This window comes from Lissotriton helveticus, chromosome 12, assembly GCF_964261635.1.
Source record: "Lissotriton helveticus chromosome 12, aLisHel1.1, whole genome shotgun sequence".
NCBI lineage: Eukaryota > Metazoa > Chordata > Amphibia > Caudata > Salamandridae > Lissotriton > Lissotriton helveticus.
The window spans coordinates 874,502,412-874,520,285 of NC_136073.1; the positions used below are offsets into that span (position 1 = coordinate 874,502,412).

General features: G+C 50.1%; 1 protein-coding gene and 1 long non-coding RNA gene across 2 annotated transcripts in view; one reads left to right on the forward strand and one right to left on the reverse strand.

The window, feature by feature from the left end:
- Positions 1-1,532, reverse strand: part of CERS1 (ceramide synthase 1) — a 42,317-nt gene extending 40,785 nt beyond the window's left edge. The window contains exon 1 of the mRNA XM_078668643.1: positions 385-1,532. Coding sequence (XP_078524769.1) covers positions 385-678 — 294 coding nt within the window. The 5' untranslated portion in view covers positions 679-1,532. The remainder of the gene's footprint in view (positions 1-384) is intronic.
- LOC144799789 (uncharacterized) overlaps positions 1-17,456 on the forward strand; it is a 625,907-nt gene extending 608,451 nt beyond the window's left edge. Inside the window, exon 6 of the long non-coding RNA XR_013603870.1 lies at positions 17,324-17,456. This is a non-coding gene — a long non-coding RNA (uncharacterized LOC144799789). The remainder of the gene's footprint in view (positions 1-17,323) is intronic.
- Positions 17,457-17,874: the final 418 nt, after the last annotated feature.

Sequence of the window (17,874 nt, forward strand, 5' to 3'; positions counted from 1 at the left end):
GGGAACAGTCCAGCCCGAACTGCCAAGCCATGCCTTCCCTGGACCGGAAACAAGCTTCCGAGGACCGGTTTCTGGCATTTCAGCGTCTTCAGCCCGGCTTGCTTGAATCCAGTGGCAAAGTGAGCAAGGGACTCACGTCTGAGCATAGCCTGCCACACTTATGGCGGCCAAAAGCGGTACAAAAGGGGGTGGTGATGGACGGAGCATCTGAATCAATCAAACACTCTCACCCAGTCAAAAGATCTGGGTCTGATCCATGACCGTTCTTTAGCCCACTCTGCCACCCCAGTTCAAACATGGCTATATGCAAATCAGTCTGACCCTGTGCCTCATGGCTTTGCCCCTACACAACATCCCTTCAAAGATAGTAGTACGTAAACTCACCAGAAAGAGCCACCGCGAGGCGACCTCGCGCAGGATCGTCAAACCTACGGCACAGAGCACGAGCAGCAGGACCTCCAGCGGGTCGAAGCAGGCCTCCTTCTGTAGGGTCCTCCAAGCAAGTTCCCATCCACACCCCTTGCACCTTTCAAGGGCCCTCACAAAGGTCGACCCGCCCTTGTCCAAGACCTCCAGGTAGCCCGGCATGGCCTCCACCGCTACGCTGGACCCGTGCACCTCCTGTAGGTCCAAGAACCCAGACCCTGGCGCCATTGTCCTTCGCACCTGCTCCTCCATGGACACCGCGGTGAGGAGGTCCAGGTGTTTGGGGTTTGTAGGGATGGGGGATGTCTTACTCCTGCGGTTGTCGAGTCGGCGTCTTGGGATTCAGGCCGCCGCCGCTGCTCGCTTCCAGGGATGCTCTTGCGGCAGGAGGGGATGTCGCAGCAGCTTTCAGCATCGGTGGATCCTGGGCTGGTGATGGGCTTTGCAGGCTGATGGGGGTGGTCGGTCGGGGAGGTCGTTATCAGGGAACCAGAGGGGGATTCCACCCCTAGGGAGACATCTCTGGGCAGTATGAGTGTCCAGGGCTGAAGAGGGGGGTGGGGGAGTCCCTTACTGGACCGTGTGGCTGGAGACCCCAGAAGGGGAAGGGAGGCACATCCGGGGGTAGCACAGGGGGCTCGACCTCAAGGAGGTGACGGAGGGGGGAGGGGCAGAGAGAGAAGGGTGTGGGAGCCCCTGACCCAAGGACAGTCTCCGGATCCAGCAGCCGGGGCTGAGGGGGTCCCCGATCAGCCGCAGTGTCCGGGTCTGGGGGGAGGGGGCGGGCAGAGGAGGCATGCAGGGGCGACCCCCATTCCGTGCCAGTGGGGCCTGCCGGGCAGGGGAGAGGGCACCCGGAGGCCGAGGGGGGACACTCTCACGAGGGAGGAGAGAGAGGAAGCAGCTGCCTTCCTTCAAGAGGAGGAAATAACACCCCCGCCCCGGCTGAGCAGCCCAAGCACGCGGGGAGGGAGGGGAGGAGACTGAGCAGCCCCCCCTCGCTGCGGACGAGCCATTCAATGCGAGGGGGTGAGGGGGGGGAGGGAGGGAGACAGGATGGGAGCACGTGCGAGGGACTGACAAGGGCTGTCAGAGAGAGGGCAGGCGGGGGGGGGGGGCACCCCGCTGCCTGATGCAGGCCCCCGCAGGAGGTGCATGCTGCTGCACAGGCAGGAGGTGCACGCTGCTGCACAGACAGGAGGTGCATGCTGCTGCACAGACAGGAGGTGCATGCTGCTGCACAGACAGGCAGGAGGTGCATGCTGCTGCACAGACAGGCAGGAAGTACATGCTGCTGCACAGACAGGCAGGAGGTGCACGCTGCTGCACAGACAGGCAGGAGGTGCATGCTGCTGCACAGACAGGCATGAGGTGCATGCTGCTGCACAGGCAGGAGGTGCATGCTGCTGCAGAGACAGGCAGCAGGTGCATGCTGCTGCACAGACAGGCAGGAGGTGCACGCTGCTGCACAGGCAGGAGGTGCATGCTGCTGCACAGACAGGCAGCAGGTGCATGCTGCTGCACAGACAGGCAGGAGGTGCACGCTGCTGCACAGACAGGCAGCAGGTGCATGCTGCTGCACAGACAGGCAGGAGGTGCATGCTGCTGCAGAGACAGGCAGCAGATGCATGCTGCTGCAGAGACAGGCAGCAGGTGCATGCTGCTGCACAGACAGGCAGGAGGTGCATGCTGCTGCACAGACAGGCAGCAGGTGCATGCTGCTGCACAGACAGGCAGGAGGTGCATGCTGCTGCAGAGACAGGCAGCAGATGCATGCTGCTGCAGAGACAGGCAGCAGGTGCATGCTGCTGCACAGACAGGCAGGAGGTGCATGCTGCTGCACAGACAGGCAGCAGGTGCATGCTGCTGCACAGACAGGCAGCAGGTGCATGCTGCTGCACAGACAGGCAGGAGGTGCATGCTGCTGCACAGAAAGGCAGGAGGTGCATGCTGCTGCACAGACAGGCAGGAGGTGCATGCTGCTGCACAGACAGGCAGGAGGTGCACGCTGCTGCACAGACAGGCAGGAGGTGCACGCTGCTGCACAGACAGGCAGGAGGTGCACGCTGCTGCACAGACAGGCAGCAGGTGCATGCTGCTGCACAGACAGGCAGGAGGTGCATGCTGCTGCACAGACAGGCAGGAGGTGCATGCTGCTGCACAGACAGGCAGGAGGTGCATGCTGCTGCACAGGCAGGCAGGAGGTGCATGCTGCTGCACAGACAGGCAGGAGGTGCACGCTGCTGCACAGACAGGCAGCAGGTGCACGCTGCTGCACAGACAGGCAGGAGGTGCACGCTGCTGCAGAGACAGGCAGCAGATGCATGCTGCTGCACAGACAGGCAGCAGGTGCATGCTGCTGCACAGACAGGCAGCAGGTGCATGCTGCTGCACAGACAGGCAGCAGGTGCATGCTGCTGCACAGACAGGCAGCAGGTGCATGCTGCTGCACAGACAGGCAGGAGGTGCATGCTGCTGCACAGAAAGGCAGGAGGTGCATGCTGCTGCACAGACAGGCAGGAGGTGCATGCTGCTGCACAGACAGGCAGGAGGTGCACGCTGCTGCACAGACAGGCAGGAGGTGCACGCTGCTGCACAGACAGGCAGGAGGTGCATGCTGCTGCACAGACAGGCAGGAGGTGCATGCTGCTGCACAGACAGGCAGGAGGTGCATGCTGCTGCACAGACAGGCAGGAGGTGCATGCTGCTGCACAGACAGGAAGGAGGTGCACGCTGCTGCACAGACAGGAAGGAGGTGCACGCTGCTGCACAGACAGGCAGGAGGTGCACGCTGCTGCACAGACAGGCAGCAGGTGCACGCTGCTGCACAGACAGGCAGCAGGTGCATGCTGCTGCACAGACAGGCAGGAGGTGCATGCTGCTGCACAGACAGGCAGGATGTGCATGCTGCTGCACAGACAGGCAGGAGGTGCATGCTGCTGCACAGACAGGCAGGAGGTGCACGCTGCTGCACAGACAGGCAGGAGGTGCACGCTGCTGCACAGACAGGCAGGAGGTGCATGCTGCTGCACAGACAGGCAGCAGGTGCATGCTGCTGCACAGACAGGCAGGAGGTGCATGCTGCTGCACAGACAGGCAGGAGGTGCATGCTGCTGCACAGACAGGCAGGAGGTGCATGCTGCTGCACAGACAGGCAGCAGGTGCATGTTTATTTATTTATTTATTTTATTTCCAAGGTTTCATATAGCGCTACTGGACCCAAGAGTATCAGCGCGCTTTACATGGAGGTGAGAATCAACAAATGTTTGTGCGAGAAATAGAGAAACAAAAAGCAAAATATACGTAATGGAAGAAACAAAAAGCAAAATATACGTAATGGAAGCAATATACATAATATAGCAGATTACATAATGAAAGTGAAATCTGTAGAGCTTGCGTTATTTACCCCAGTATTTGTTGAGAAGAAGTATTTTGAGTTCTTTTTTGAAGAGAGAGTAGGAGGAGTTGCAGCGAAGATCTTTGGGGAGAGAGTTCCAAATTGTAGGAGCATTGCCAGAGAAAGCACGGGATTGGGTCTTTTGACATTTGAGTCTAGGAGGGATAAGGACAAGGGAGTTTGTGCTTCTCAGGGACCTGGAGCATCCTGCTTTGTGTAGTTTGTTTGAAAGGTAAGAAGGTGTGTTTTGGTGGAGAGCCTTGTGTGTGATGCAAGCGATCTTATAGGTGGATCTTCCTTCAATTGGGAGCCAATTGAGGATCTTGAGGGTAGGGGAGATGTGGTCAAATTTTTTACAGTCGGAGATGAGTCTTGCAGCTAGATTTAGGACAGATTTGATCGGCGCAAGATGGATTTTAGGTGTGCCGGCCAGAGTTGCGTTACCATAGTCGATCTTAGAAAGGACAAGCGATTGGACAACAAGCTTGAAGTCAGCTGCTGGTATAAATGGTTTAATTTTCTTGAGTTGAAGAAGGGTGAAAAGGGCACTTTTTGCTGCATTTTTAATGTGGGGTATGAGATTGAGGTTCTGGTCAATACTGATGCCTAGGGATTTAACGGAATTAGAAGTGGAGAGTGAACAGTTAAGAGCTTTGATGTCATTGATCCAGAGTTGGATGGGAAGGGAATTGTTTTTGGGGGAGAACAGTATGATTTCAGTTTTTTTCGGGTTAAGTTTGAGGTGGTTTTGATGGAACCAGGTTTGAACTTTAGTCAAGGTGTCATTGAGGTGAAGTATGTCTTTGTGGGATTTGATCTTGTAGTATAGTTGGGTGTCATCGGCATAGAGGTGGTAACTGATATTGGCTTGTTTGAGGATGAGAGTGAGTGGTTCCATGAACAGATTGAATAGGGTTGGGGAGAGGATGGATCCTTGAGGGACGCCGAGTGAGACGGGTTGGGGTTTAGAGAGGAAGTGGTTGAGCTTGATTTGTTGTGATCTGTTATGAAGGAATGAGGAGAACCAATTTAAAACATTACCTGTAAGGCCAAATCGAGCTTTAAGAATGTTGAGAAGGGTGCGGTGGTGTACAGTATCAAAAGCAGAAGAGAGGTCAAGGAGGATTAGTATTGAGGATTCCCCAATATCTAGTGAGCGATGGATGTCAGCAGTAATGTTTAGCATAGCAGTTTCGGTACTACATCCTTTTCTGAAGCCAGATTGGAAAACATCAAGTAGATTGTAGGTGATGATGTGTTTATCTAATTGTAGTAGGACACATTTCTCTAGGGCTTTAGAGAGGAATGGAAGGTTAGAGATAGGGCGAAGGTTGCTGAGGTCACAGCAACCTGCTGCACAGACAGGCAGGAGCTGCATGCTGCTGCACAGAAAGGCAGGATGTGCATGCTGCTGCACAGACAGGCAGGAGGTGCATGCTGCTGCACAGAAAGGCAGGATGTGCATGCTGCTGCACAGACAGGCAGGAGGTGCATGCTGCTGCACAGACAGGCAGGAGGTGCATGCTGCTGCACAGATAGGCAGGAGGTGCATGCTGCTGCACAGATAGGCAGGAGGTGCATGCTGCTGCACAGACAGGCAGGAGGTGAATGCTGCTGCACAGACAGGCAGGAGGTGCATGCTGCTGCACAGACAGGCAGCAGGTGCATGCTGCTGCACAGACAGGCAGGAGGTGCATGCTGCTGCACAGACAGGCAGCAGGTGCACAATGCTGCACAGACAGGCAGGAGGTGCATGCTGCTGCAGAGACAGGCAGCAGGTGCATGCTGCTGCACAGACAGGCAGGAGGTGCACAATGCTGCAGCCTAATACAGGCAGGAAGTGCATGCTGCTGTACAGACAGGCAGGAGGAGCATGCTGCTGCACATACAGGCAGGAGGTGCATGCTGCTGCACAGACAGGCAGGAGGTGCATGCTGCTGCACAGACAGGCAGGAGGTGCATGCTGCTGCAGAGACAGGCAGCAGGTGCATGCTGCTGCATAGACAGGCAGGAGGTGCACAATGCTGCAGCCTAATACAGGCAGGAAGTGCATGCTGCTGTACAGACAGGCAGGAGGAGCATCCTGCTGCACAGAGGCAGGAGACTGAGGTGCACCCTGCTGCCTGCAGCCTGCAGCCTGATGCACTCACACGCAGGAAGTGCATGCGGCACACGCAGGCAGGAGGCGCTTGCTGCTGCAAAGAGGCGGGAGGTGCACCCTGATGCAAAGGCATTTTGTTTGTCTCAAAAGTGACTAGGAGTCCAACGAAAGCAACACCCCCCAAAATACTCTAAAAATGCAGGTCTGCAGGACATACTCAACCATGCAGGAAGTACCCAAATATCCATATCTGTTGGAAATACCTCAAACTTGCAGGTCAACAGGAAATGCTTCCGACATGCAAGTCTGTAGCATATACACCAGCCATGCAGCTCTGCAGGCAATACACCAGATACAATACACCACATTTATTAAACCGCACAAGGAGTACAGTAGCCATGCAGGAATGATTCTAGCTCTGCTGTGAACACTCCAACCAATCCAGCCCTGCAGGCAGCACTCCAAAATTCGCCTGATAGATATATGGAAGCCATGCAGCTGGAATGAAATGTCCTGAAACTGAAGGAACACCCTGGCCCACCCTGCGAGAAATACTTCAAATCCAACACAAGAAATACACCTGATATGTAAGTCCTGGGGAAACCTTGGAACCCATCCACGCCATGGTAGGCTCTGTGTTGGAGTAAAGAATCCTTTTATGAGTAAATCTCATTACGCAGACCCAGATACAGCAAAACCTCTGAAATGCAAATTCCAGTTCGCATTAGGAGTACCGTGACAGCACTTCTAGAGCAAATTCCCCAACATTACTCAATTGCGCTGAATGTAAACCTCTTCCTTGCCGTATTTCTAGTTCTTACCAGTATCTTAACTCTCAACCCTAGCCATAAACCAAAACCTAAGTTTACCAACACCTCTCTATAAGTAATCTTACCCCTTTACTTCTAAGTTGCTTTACTTTTTGCTCATAAAAAAACAATAGTTTATTTATTTATTTATATAGTGACTAAGAAAGATTTTAACTACTTTTATAAATTGTGTTTTAAAAGCGTCTCCTTTGGCATGGCGGAGTCTTGTCTGCTAGTCACCAGAGAAGTAGCAAGCGTCTCCTTCGGGCCATAGTGGAGTCTTATCTGCTAGTCACCAGAGCAGTAGCAAGCGTCTCCTTCGGACATGGCGGAGTCTTGTCTGCTAGTCACCAGACCAGTAGCAAGCGTCTCGTTCGGCCATGGCGGAGTCTTGTCTGCTAGTCGCCAGAGCAGTAGCCAGCTTCTCCTTCGGCCATGGCGGAGTCTTGTCTGCTAGTCACCAGAGCAGTAGCAAGCGTCTCCTTCGGGCATGGCGGAGTCTTGTCTGCTAGTCACCAGAGCAGTAGCAAGCGTGTCGTTCGGCCATGGCGGAGTCTTGTCTGCTAGTCGCCAGAGCAGTAGCCAGCTTCTCCTTCGGCCATGGCGGAGCCTTGTCTGCTAGTCACCAGAGCAGTAGCAAGCGTCTCCTTCGGACACGGCGGAGTCTTGTCTGCTAGTCGCCAGAGCAGTAGCCAGCTTCTCCTTCGGCCATGGCGGAGTCTTGTCTGCTAGTCGCCAGAGCAGTAGCCATCTTGTTCTTCGGCCATGGCGGAGTATTGTCTGCTACTCGCCAGAGCAGTAGGCATCTTGTTCTTCGGCCATGGCGGAGTCTTGTCTGCTACTCGCCACAGCAGTAGCAAGCGTCTCCTTCAGCCATGGCGGAGTCTTGTCTGCTACTCGCCAGAGTAGTAGCCATCTTGTTCTTCGGCCATGGCGGAGTCTTGTCTGCTACTCGCCACAGCAGTAGCAAGCATCTCATTTGGCCATGACGGAGTCTTGTCTGCTAGTCACCAGAGCAGTAGCAAGCGTCTCCTTCAGCCATGGCGGAGTCTTGTCTGCTAGTCGCCAGAGAAGTAGCCATCTTGTTCTTCGGCCATGGCAGAGTCTTGTCTGCTAGTCACAGGAGCAGTAGCCATCTTGACCTTGGTCTTCGGCCATGGCGGAGTCTAGAGCAAATTCCCCAACATTACTCAATTGCTCCGAATGTAAACCTCTTTCTTACCGTATTTCTAGTTCTTACCAGTATCTTAACTCTCAACCCTAGCCATAAACCAACACTTACGTTTACCAACACCTCTCTATAAGTAATCTTACCACTTTACTTGTAAGTTGCTTTGCTTTTTGCTCATAACAAAACAATAGTTTTTTTTTATTTATATAGTGACTAAGAAACATTTTAACTACTTTTATGAACAGTGCTTTCTTTATAATGGAATTGCTGCAAAAAGAGTATTTGTTTTATCACTGTGAGCAGTAGCAAGCGTCTCCTTCGACCATGGCGGAGTCTTATCTGCTAGTCACCAGAGCAGTAGCAAGCATCTCCTTCAGCCATGGCTGAGTCTTGCCTGATAGTCGCCAGAGCAGTAGCCAGCTTCTCCATCGGCTATGGCGGAGTCTTGTCTGCTAGTCGCCAGAGCAGTAGCCAGCTTCTCCTTCGGCCATGGCGGAGTCTTGTCTGCTAGTTGCCACAGCAGTAGCAAACATCTCATTTGGCCATGGCGGAGTCTTGTCTGCCAGTCACCAGAGCAGTAGCCAGCTTGTCCTTCAGCCATGGCGGAGTCTTGTCTGCTAGTCACAAGAGCAGTAGCCATCTTGTTCTTCGGCCATGGCGGAGTCTTGTCTGCTAGTCGCCAGAGCAGTAGTCATCTTGATCTTGTTCTTCGGCCATGGCGGTGTCTAGAGCAAATTCCCCAACATTACTCAATTGCTCTGAATGTAAACCTCTTTCTTACCGTAATTCTAGTTCTTACCAGTATCTTAACTCTCAACCCTAGCCATAAACCAACACTTACGTTTACCAACAACTCTCTATAAGTAATCTTACCCCTTTTCTTTTAAGTTGCTTTGCTTTTTGCTCATAACAAAACAACAGTTTGTTTTTATTTATATAGTGACTAAGAAAGATTTTAACTACTTTTATAAACAGTGCGTTCTTTATAATGGAATTGCTGCAAAAAGAGTATTTGTTTTAACACTGTGAGCAGTAGCAAGCGTCTCCTTCGACCATGGTTGAGTCTTATCTGCTAGTCGCCAGAGCAGTAGCCAGCTTCTCTTTCAGCCATGGCGAGTCTTGTATGCTAGTCACCAGAGCAGTAGCAAGCGTCTCCTTCGGCCATGGCGGAGTCTTGTCTGCTAGTCGCCAGAGCAGTAGCCAGCTTCTCCTTCCGCCATGGCGGAGTCTTGTCTGCTAGTCACCAGAACAGTAGCAAGCGTCTCCTTCGGACATGGCGGACTCTTGTCTGCTAGTCGCCAGAGTAATAGCCAGCTTCTCCTTCGGCCACGGTGGAGTCTTGTCTGCTAGTCGCCAGAGCAGTAGCCATCTTGTTCTTCGGCCATGGCGGAGTCTAGAGCAAATTCCCCAACATTACTCAATTGCTCTGAATGTAAACCTCTTCCTTACCGTAATTCTAGTTCTTACCAGTATCTTAACTCTCAACCCTAGGCATAAACCAACACTTACGTTTACCAACACCTCTCTATAAGTAATCTCACCCCTTTACTTTTAGGTTGCTTTGCTATTTGCTCATAACAAAACAATAGTTTTTTTTTAGTTATATAGTGACTAAGAAAGATTTTAACTACTTTTATGAACCGTGCTTTCTTTATAATGGAATTGCTGCAAAAAGAGCATTTGTTTTATCACTGTGAACAGTAGCAAGCATCTCCTTCGGCCATGGCGGAGTCTTATCTGCTAGTCACCAGAGCAGTAGCAAGCTTCTCCTTATGCCATGGCGGAGTCTTATCTGCTAGTCACCAGAGCAGTAGCCAGCTTCTCCTTTGGCCATGACTGAGTCTTGTCTGCTAGTTACCAGAACAGTAGCCAGCGTCTCCTTCGGCAATGGCGGAGTCTTATCTGCTAGTCGCCAGAGCAGTAGCCAGCTTCTCCTTCGGCCATGGCGGAGTCTTATCTGCTAGTCACCAGAGCAGTAACCATCTTGTTCTTCGGCCATGGCTGAGTCTTGTCTGCTAGTCACCAGAACAGTAGCCAGCGTCTCTTTCGGCCATGGCGGAGTCTTATCTGCTAGTCACCAGAGCAGTAGCCATCTTGTTCTTCGGCCATGGCGGAGTCTTGTCTGCTAGTCGCCAGAGCAGTAGCCAGCTTCTCCTTCGGCCATGGAGGAGTCTTGTCTGCTAGTCACCAGAGCAGTAGCAAGCGTCTCCTTCGACCATGGCGGAGTCTTGTCTGCTAGTCACCAGAGCAGTAGCAAGCGTCTCCTTCGGCCATGGCAAGTCTTGTATGCTAGTCACCAGAGCAATAGCCAGCTTCTCCTTCGGCCATGGCGGAGTCTTGTCTGCTAGTCACCAGAGCAGTAGCAAGCGTCTCCTTCCACCATGGTGGAGTCTTGTCTGCTAGTCACCAGAGCAGTAGCAAGCGTCTCCTTCGGCCATGGCAAGTCTTGTATGCTAGTCACCCGAGCAGTAGCCAGCTTCTCCTTCTGCCATGGCTCAGTCTTTTCTGCTAGTCACCAGAGCAGTAGCCAGCTTCTCCTTCGGCCATGGCTGAGTCTTTTCTGCTAGTCACCAGAACAGTAGCCAGCTTGTTCTTCAGCCATGGCGGAGTCTTGTCTGCTAGTCGCCAGAGCAGTAGCAAGTGTCTCCTTCGGCCATGGCGGAGTCTTGTCTGCTAGTCACCAGAGCAGTAGCCAGCTTCTCCTTCTGCCATGGCAGAGTCTTGTCTGCTAGTCACCAGAGCAGTAGCAAGCGTCTCCTTCGGCCATGGCGGAGTCTTGTCTGCTAGTCACCAGAGCAGTAGCCAGCTTCTCCTTCGGCCATGGCTGAGTCTTTTCTGCTAGTCACCAGAGCAGTAGCCAGCTTCTCCTTCGGCCATGGCTGAGTCTTTTCTGCTAGTCACCAGAGCAGTAGCCAGCTTCTCCTTCGGCCATGGCTGAGTCTTTTCTGCTAGTCACTAGAGCACTAGCCAGCTTCTCCTTCGGCCATGGCTGAGTCTTTTCTGCTAGTCACCAGAGCAGTAGCCAGCTTCTCCTTCGGCCATGGCTGAGTCTTGTCTGCTAGTCACCAGAGCAGTAGCCAGCTTCTCCTTCGGCCATGGCTGAGTCTTTTCTACTAGTCACCAGAGCACTAGCCAGCTTCTCCTTCGGCCATGGCTGAGTCTTTTCTGCTAGTCACCAGAGCACTAGCCAGCTTCTCCTTCGGCCATGGCAGAGTCTTTTCTGCTAGTCACCAGAGCAGTAGCCAGCTTCTCCTTCGGCCATGGCTGAGTCTTTTCTGCTAGTCACCAGAGCACTAGCCAGCTTCTCCTTCGGCCTTGGCTGAGTCTTTTCTACTAGTCACCAGAGCACTAGCCAGCTTCTCCTTCGGCCATGGCTGAGTCTTTTCTGCTAGTCACCAGAGCAGTAGCCAGCTTCTCCTTCAGCCATGGCTGAGTCTTGTCTGCTAGTCACCAGAGCAGTAGCCAGCTTCTCCTTCGGCCATGGCTGAGTCTTGCCTGCTAGTCACCAGAGCAGTAGCCAGCTTCTCCTTCGGCCATGGCTGAGTCTTGTCTGCTAGTCACCAGAGCAGTCGCCAGCTTCTCCTTCGGCCATGGCGGAGTCTTGTCTGCTAGTCACCAGAGCAGTAGCCATCGTGTTCTTCGGCCATGGCGGAGTCTTGTCTGCTAGTCACCAGAGCAGTAGCGATCGTGTTCTTCGGCCATGGCGGAGTCTTGTCTGCTAGTCACCAGAGCAGTAGCCATCGTGTTCTTCGGCCATGGCGGAGTCTTGTCTGCTAGTCGCCAGAGTAGTAGCCAGCTTCTCCTTCGGCCACGGTGGAGTCTTGTCTGCTAGTCACCAGAACAGTAGCCATCGTGTTCTTCGGCCATGGCGGAGTCTTGTCTGCTAGTCACCAGAACAGTAGCCATCGTGTTCTTCGGCCATGGCGGAGTCTTGTCTGCTAGTCACCAGAGCAGTAGCCACCGTGTTCTTCGGCCATGGCTGAGTCTTGTCTGCTAGTCATCAGAGCAGTAGCCATCGTGTTCTTCGGCCATGGTGGAGTCTTGTCTGCTAGTTGACCCCCTCTTTCTCTCCCAGTCGTGGGATAAACTCAATCCTGCTCGATCTCATAAGGTGTGTGTGCTGCAGAGCACAGAATTCCTACTCAAAATGTACACTTCCAGTACAAAATCCTATGCCTAAACAATCCATACAGTGTATATGGGCGGTACAGTGCGCCCAGAATTTTGTAATTTTCATAGATCAAGCCCACTACAAGCTGTGAAGGAAAAAAAACTCCATCCACAGCCCTGAAAAGAAGGAACCCTAACTGCGGCCAAGCAAGGAACACCCCATTCCATTCAAAGTGTACGTTAAATTTCACGCTTAGCACTGCTATGAAATCATTTAGTTGGGAGAGATAAGGCGATTACTGTACATTACAGCTTTTGAAAGTATGGGGAAAAATACATCATATATTTGGGACTCGAGCCGGCATACAACGACATTTACAAAGTGCTCAACCCTCAGAATTATGCAGCATGTACTTGGAATTGTTTTGTAGTCCTGGGCCCAGAGGCATATTTACACTTTTTGTTAGCTCAACACACACAAAGCCGTGTTCTGTCATTCTCGCCTCTTGTTTTCCTTAAGAATCGTATATACAGTCAGAGAGAGTTTCAGCCCTCTTTACCCATTTGTCTGTTTAAAAGTATGTATGTATTTCTGTATGTGTATAGCTCACAACCCAGACAAAAGGCAGCGGAACGCAGTACAGGATCAAAGGCAAGAAAACACTCAACAAGTGATGGGCTTGGTAGCTCAATTCTTGGGGCAGGAGTGCAGTGATACTTTATCTTGATACAGTTTCCTATAGAGGTGCATTTTTAACACTTTCATATGTTGCCGCTGCAGCGTTGGGAGGTCTTAATGGACACACTGTACCTCCACATCTGACAGCATGCGACAGTGGATCACCCCAAACCATCCCCTGCTGACCTACACAGTGTAACTCCTGCTGGGCAGAGGCAGCTGAAGGAAAAGCAGGGAACCTGGGATCTGGGGCCACTATTATTTTTCGATTTTTTTGCAGTATTTTGTTTTTGCAGCCTTTGCAAAAAAGGGTAAAATTAAAAATAAAAAAAATTGCACGTTTGCCAATGGTTGTTTTGATATGCACACAACACACAATCAATGTATGGCGACAATACATGCCGACTGTGTCTTCCGTGTTAAAAACTGTTTATGAAAAAGAGTAAAAATAGTAAGAGGTTGTCCAATATGGAATGGACAAAAAACATTTGGCTCCAGTCCTTATCACAAAAGTTTTGGACAAGGTCGAAAAAAGGAGACGGCAGATCACTTAACCTTACGCAGTACATGTACTGAATGCAAATCATTTTGAGTGAGTCACAGAGGTTTTAACAAAAGAAATCCTGATGCACTGTTTGCAATAAAATAGCACAAGCTGATTTTGCACCGCAGACAGATCCACATTATTCGTAGTGTTTACAAAAATCAAATGCTCCCTGGTGCAAATACCATGTGATCCATTAAGTAATAAAAGTAACAATTTGCTTCCAATGGATGTTCACTGGTGCAAAGCTTCTGTAATAATATACCTGAGGCATATATGTATATATATATATTTGAATAATGTCGCTGTACTTTGAGCCGTAAAGACGAGTGGCGGATCCCACAGCACCACCAATTGCCTCAAACTACTAGCTCAAAAGACTGGTAGGCGCCTTGAAGCCTACAGAGACGACTGTTGTAGCGCTACTTTACATACTGAATCAGACTCTGGGGTCTGCAAAGACCAGGAAGAGGTTCCCGGCTAGCACAATGAGCCAATTCAGAGGATCTGTGGGCCGAACAAGGGCATGCGTCGTCTGGTGGCCACGTCACAGGGAGCGGTGGGCCAAGCCTTTTGTCCCAGTGCGATTCCTGGCAGGAGGGGCAGACTGTCCGAGGCCCACTCTGGTCATCCCAGTGGGAGGAAACAGAGGGGGTGGCCAGTGTACTGGCCGCCTTGTCCATCAGAAGGCCCAGCGGACAATACGTTCTGTCATGGATGTAGGCGGGCGAGTGAGTTAGAATGTCATTCTTGCGCAACCTGAGAAACAGCGGAGTCAGTGCAGAAGAGTGGGCGCTACGTTTGGGAATGCTTTTATCTTTAACATTCCACATGAGTAGCCACTGGAACTACGCAGCAATGAACTACCACAGATGAGCGAGGATGTGTAAATTAGGTGCGTATTTTGCATCTCACGGCAAATAATGTGGTGAATTCTCTGGCACTATTCAGCGTTTGTGACACTTTCACGCACATTCACACACAAGACATCTACAGCTAGATTCATGAAAGGAAAATCGGTTCGCAAAGGGCCAGATTTGCATTTGGGATTCATCATCCCAAATGCAAAAATCGCTATTACAGAATTCGCATCTATAGAGATTCCTTAAATGCAATTCATTAACCAATTTTAAATTGCAAATTCGCAATATTTGGCCGCGATTTACCACGAAGTCAGACTTCGTGGTAAATAGCAAAAAAAATAGAAAAAAGCACTTTAGTGCATTATTCTCTGTTGCATGTTACACACACACGTCCTTTGGACATGTGTGCGCGCAACACCTGTGTAATGTTGCATGTCAGGGGTGCTACAGGGTGTCCTCTGGACACCCCTGGCACCCTTGAAATCGCTTCCTTATTTGCGATTAGCTAATTGCTAATCGCAAATAAGGAAGATGTAGGAATCGCAATATTTTTTGCAATTCCTACATGAATCCCGTTTTGCAAGTCCTTAATAGCGATTCCTTATGAATCGCTATTAAAGACTCGCAAAACGGGTCTTTGATGAATCTAGCTGCTAATGCTGTAGAAAAGGTACGTTTCTTTAAAAAAAAAAAATCTTTTCAGCATAATCCGTAGAAAATATGACTCTCCACCGATTGATGGATAGGGTAGAAAGCAACACGTTTTATTGCTAATTCCCGTCCTGCATCACAGGGGAAAACAGATAGCCTAAAAATGATGCAAAGCTCACGCCAATCAGTTGAGCCAAATACTGATAGCAGTAATCTTCCCAAAAAAAGAAAATCTGTTTCTATCGGTTTGTTTACGTCCCATCATGGCAAGAGCAGCCAATCAGATGTCAGGCTGAGCCATGCTAATGATGGCCCAGCCCATGCGAGGGTCTTAAACACTGATTGGTCTCCGGCCCGCGCCCGGACTGTGATTGGTGGGTTTTATCCGCACGTGTGCAAGTCCCCGCGGTGGGTGCACAGGTCTAGTGATGTGTGTCTGTGGCCGAGGTAATCCCAGGAGAGGCATGGAGTCTGCACCGCGGCCCTCAGCGTGGTTACAGGCCTGCCTCGGGGCCCAGGACATGGCGGGAGTCACTGCCCTGGTCAGAGCCCTCAGACCCAGGCTTTAAACAGGGCTCACTCGTTACCTCCCTTTCTTAACTCGTTCTCTCAACTCGTTCTCTCCCTTTCTTAACTCGTTCTCTCCCTTTCTTAACTCGTTCTCTCCCTTTCTTAACTCGTTCTCTCCCTTAACTCGTTCTCTCCCTTTCTTAACTCGTTACTCTCCGATTCACTTCTTCTCTCAAACCATTCCTTATTTCTCTTCATTATTCTGCCAGTCTTACAGATCTGAATATCTTGTTTTACATCACATGTCGCTTCACTTACGAAGCTTTTCCTGCTGCTTTTGTTTGCCCACCGTAGGTGGAACATCTAAATTAATCGTCCTAAAAAAGGGATCATCTAGTGAGAACCAGCCAAAGCGATCCACAGAAACCAAGGCGCTCGGCTTCACTTTGAAATTGCTGAGCTGCCTCAGTTGGCTGTGGTGTTAATTGTGTCTGGACAAAATTGGAATTAGCACAGTTAAGGGAATTTTGCGTTAATTCACAATATTACACCAGTGTGTCACTTCACATAATTATATGTAAAACAACACGGAGCAATCCATGCACCTATAACGAAGCCTGGGTCGAACTCGCGTAATTATGCACGATTCACAGTAAAAATTGCAACCCTCCGTAGAAATTTATTGCAAATGCACGGGGAAAACAGAACATGGTTAACTGTTGCTCGCAGTGCTGTTAAAAATTCATCCTCCAGGCAAAAATGAATGTGGCAATACGTTCTGCACTAAACTATAGTACGACATGATGATTTGCATTTAGCATAAATACTCTAAAGCAAATTACGCAAATTTCACCAACGCCTGTTAATGTGCGATCAAAGATCACCAAGCCGTGTCGGAGAGGTGCCTAGAGGCATGTTTGTCCTGTAGTATTGCAAAATATATAGTTACTCTCTTCTAATACCTGTAGGGAAGTCCGGTTAGCAGCCTCAGCCCCCAGTGGGCCCGCGACATATCAATGTGCACGTTTAGGCCCAGATTCACTATGATTTTGTGACCGGATTGTATCAGATTGTGGTGTTGGCGTGACACAGTAAATTTAGGTAAATACAGAGTCAAGCGAAATAGTGTGTAGCGCTGCATTGAGTTGCTTGCTTTGAGTAAGCATTATATGGGTGGAGTATGGGTCTTCCTTCCCATGATGCAAGGGTGCCTGCTTTGGCACTAGGCAGCACACAGGGCACCTACATTCGGAGAGCGCAGAAATGCTCCATATCTTTGTAAATATGGGGTCTTCCTGGTTTTCACACAACGCAGCAAGGTGCTGTGCCATGTTGCGTAAAATAATAGTAAATGCCCCCCTTATTTCTTGTGTAGTTAGCTCAATAAAAGGTCAGATTCACCTTCCTGAGAATTTATATCTTGTATTTCTCCGCTATGCTAGCAGGATGTAAGAATAACTTAAGAATGTCGGGCAGGGTACTGAGATAAAATAACTTTACCGAGCAGATTTGAACTATGGATAACTTGAACTTTGCTCCGTGAATTTGTCATATGCAACAAGGTCTGTGGGTCCACTACTACTACTCTGGTGAGTAAAGTGCACTAATTAAGTTGAGTCTACGAGGCTCCTGCACCTAAGGGTTGGCTATAATATATACTTCGGACTGAAAGGAGAGAGGTGCGATATGTAGTGTCTGTGCCTGACTTGCATTTTGATGAATCAGAGTACTTTTGGGATGTAAAAAAAAAGTTTAGAATCCTGTCATGTGGTCACAATTAGGCCCAGGAAGGAACACCACCATTTTACACGCTCACGTTTAAACTTGACACATTTTTCGCTTGCATGGATAATGTTCAATGAAATAACTTTGGTTACATTTACACATCTTAATAGGCACATTATCACATTTTGTATGAAAGCTAAAGTTCACTGAGCAAAATAATGTTGTTTATTATTGTTCGCTCAGTGACAACTTTGTCAGAGTTCATAATGGCAGTCTGACTTAGGAATGGCAACATGGATGGTCTTTATACAATAAACAACATCATTCCTTTGTTTAGGGAGAGGAGCATGTTGCTGGCACTGTGACGTCACCCCATGCCGGAATTCCAGCCCAGCTGATTCCAGTTTACCTCCTGCAAGAGATGATGTCCAGCTCTCCACCAAAACCAGCTCCCTGAGTTAACTTAATTTACAGGTAACGGCGGAGTTAGATCATCCTACAGCGATAGTGGCAGATTCAGTCACCCTAGGATATGTAGCGCTAGATAGGAGTAATTGCATCTATATAGCGCTTACTTCCCCGGACGTGGCATCAAAGCTCTTTTCGGCAAATAGAACACTACTCTTGAACCCCCCAAAAAAATGAGTGGTGAATTAGTATAAGGAAATTTGAAATTAATTCGAGCGATGGATATGGGAGGCCGCTATTTGGATGAAAAAGGATAGTTGAGGAAAGGGTTTGTATTTATATAGAGCTTGCTACCCCTGATGAGGCGTTGAAGCGATGTTCGTGAGCAGCACGCTACTCCAGTACCCAAACAGGATTAGTGGTGAATTAGTATAGGGAAATAGGAAATGAATTTGAGCGATGGACATGCAAGTCTGGTGG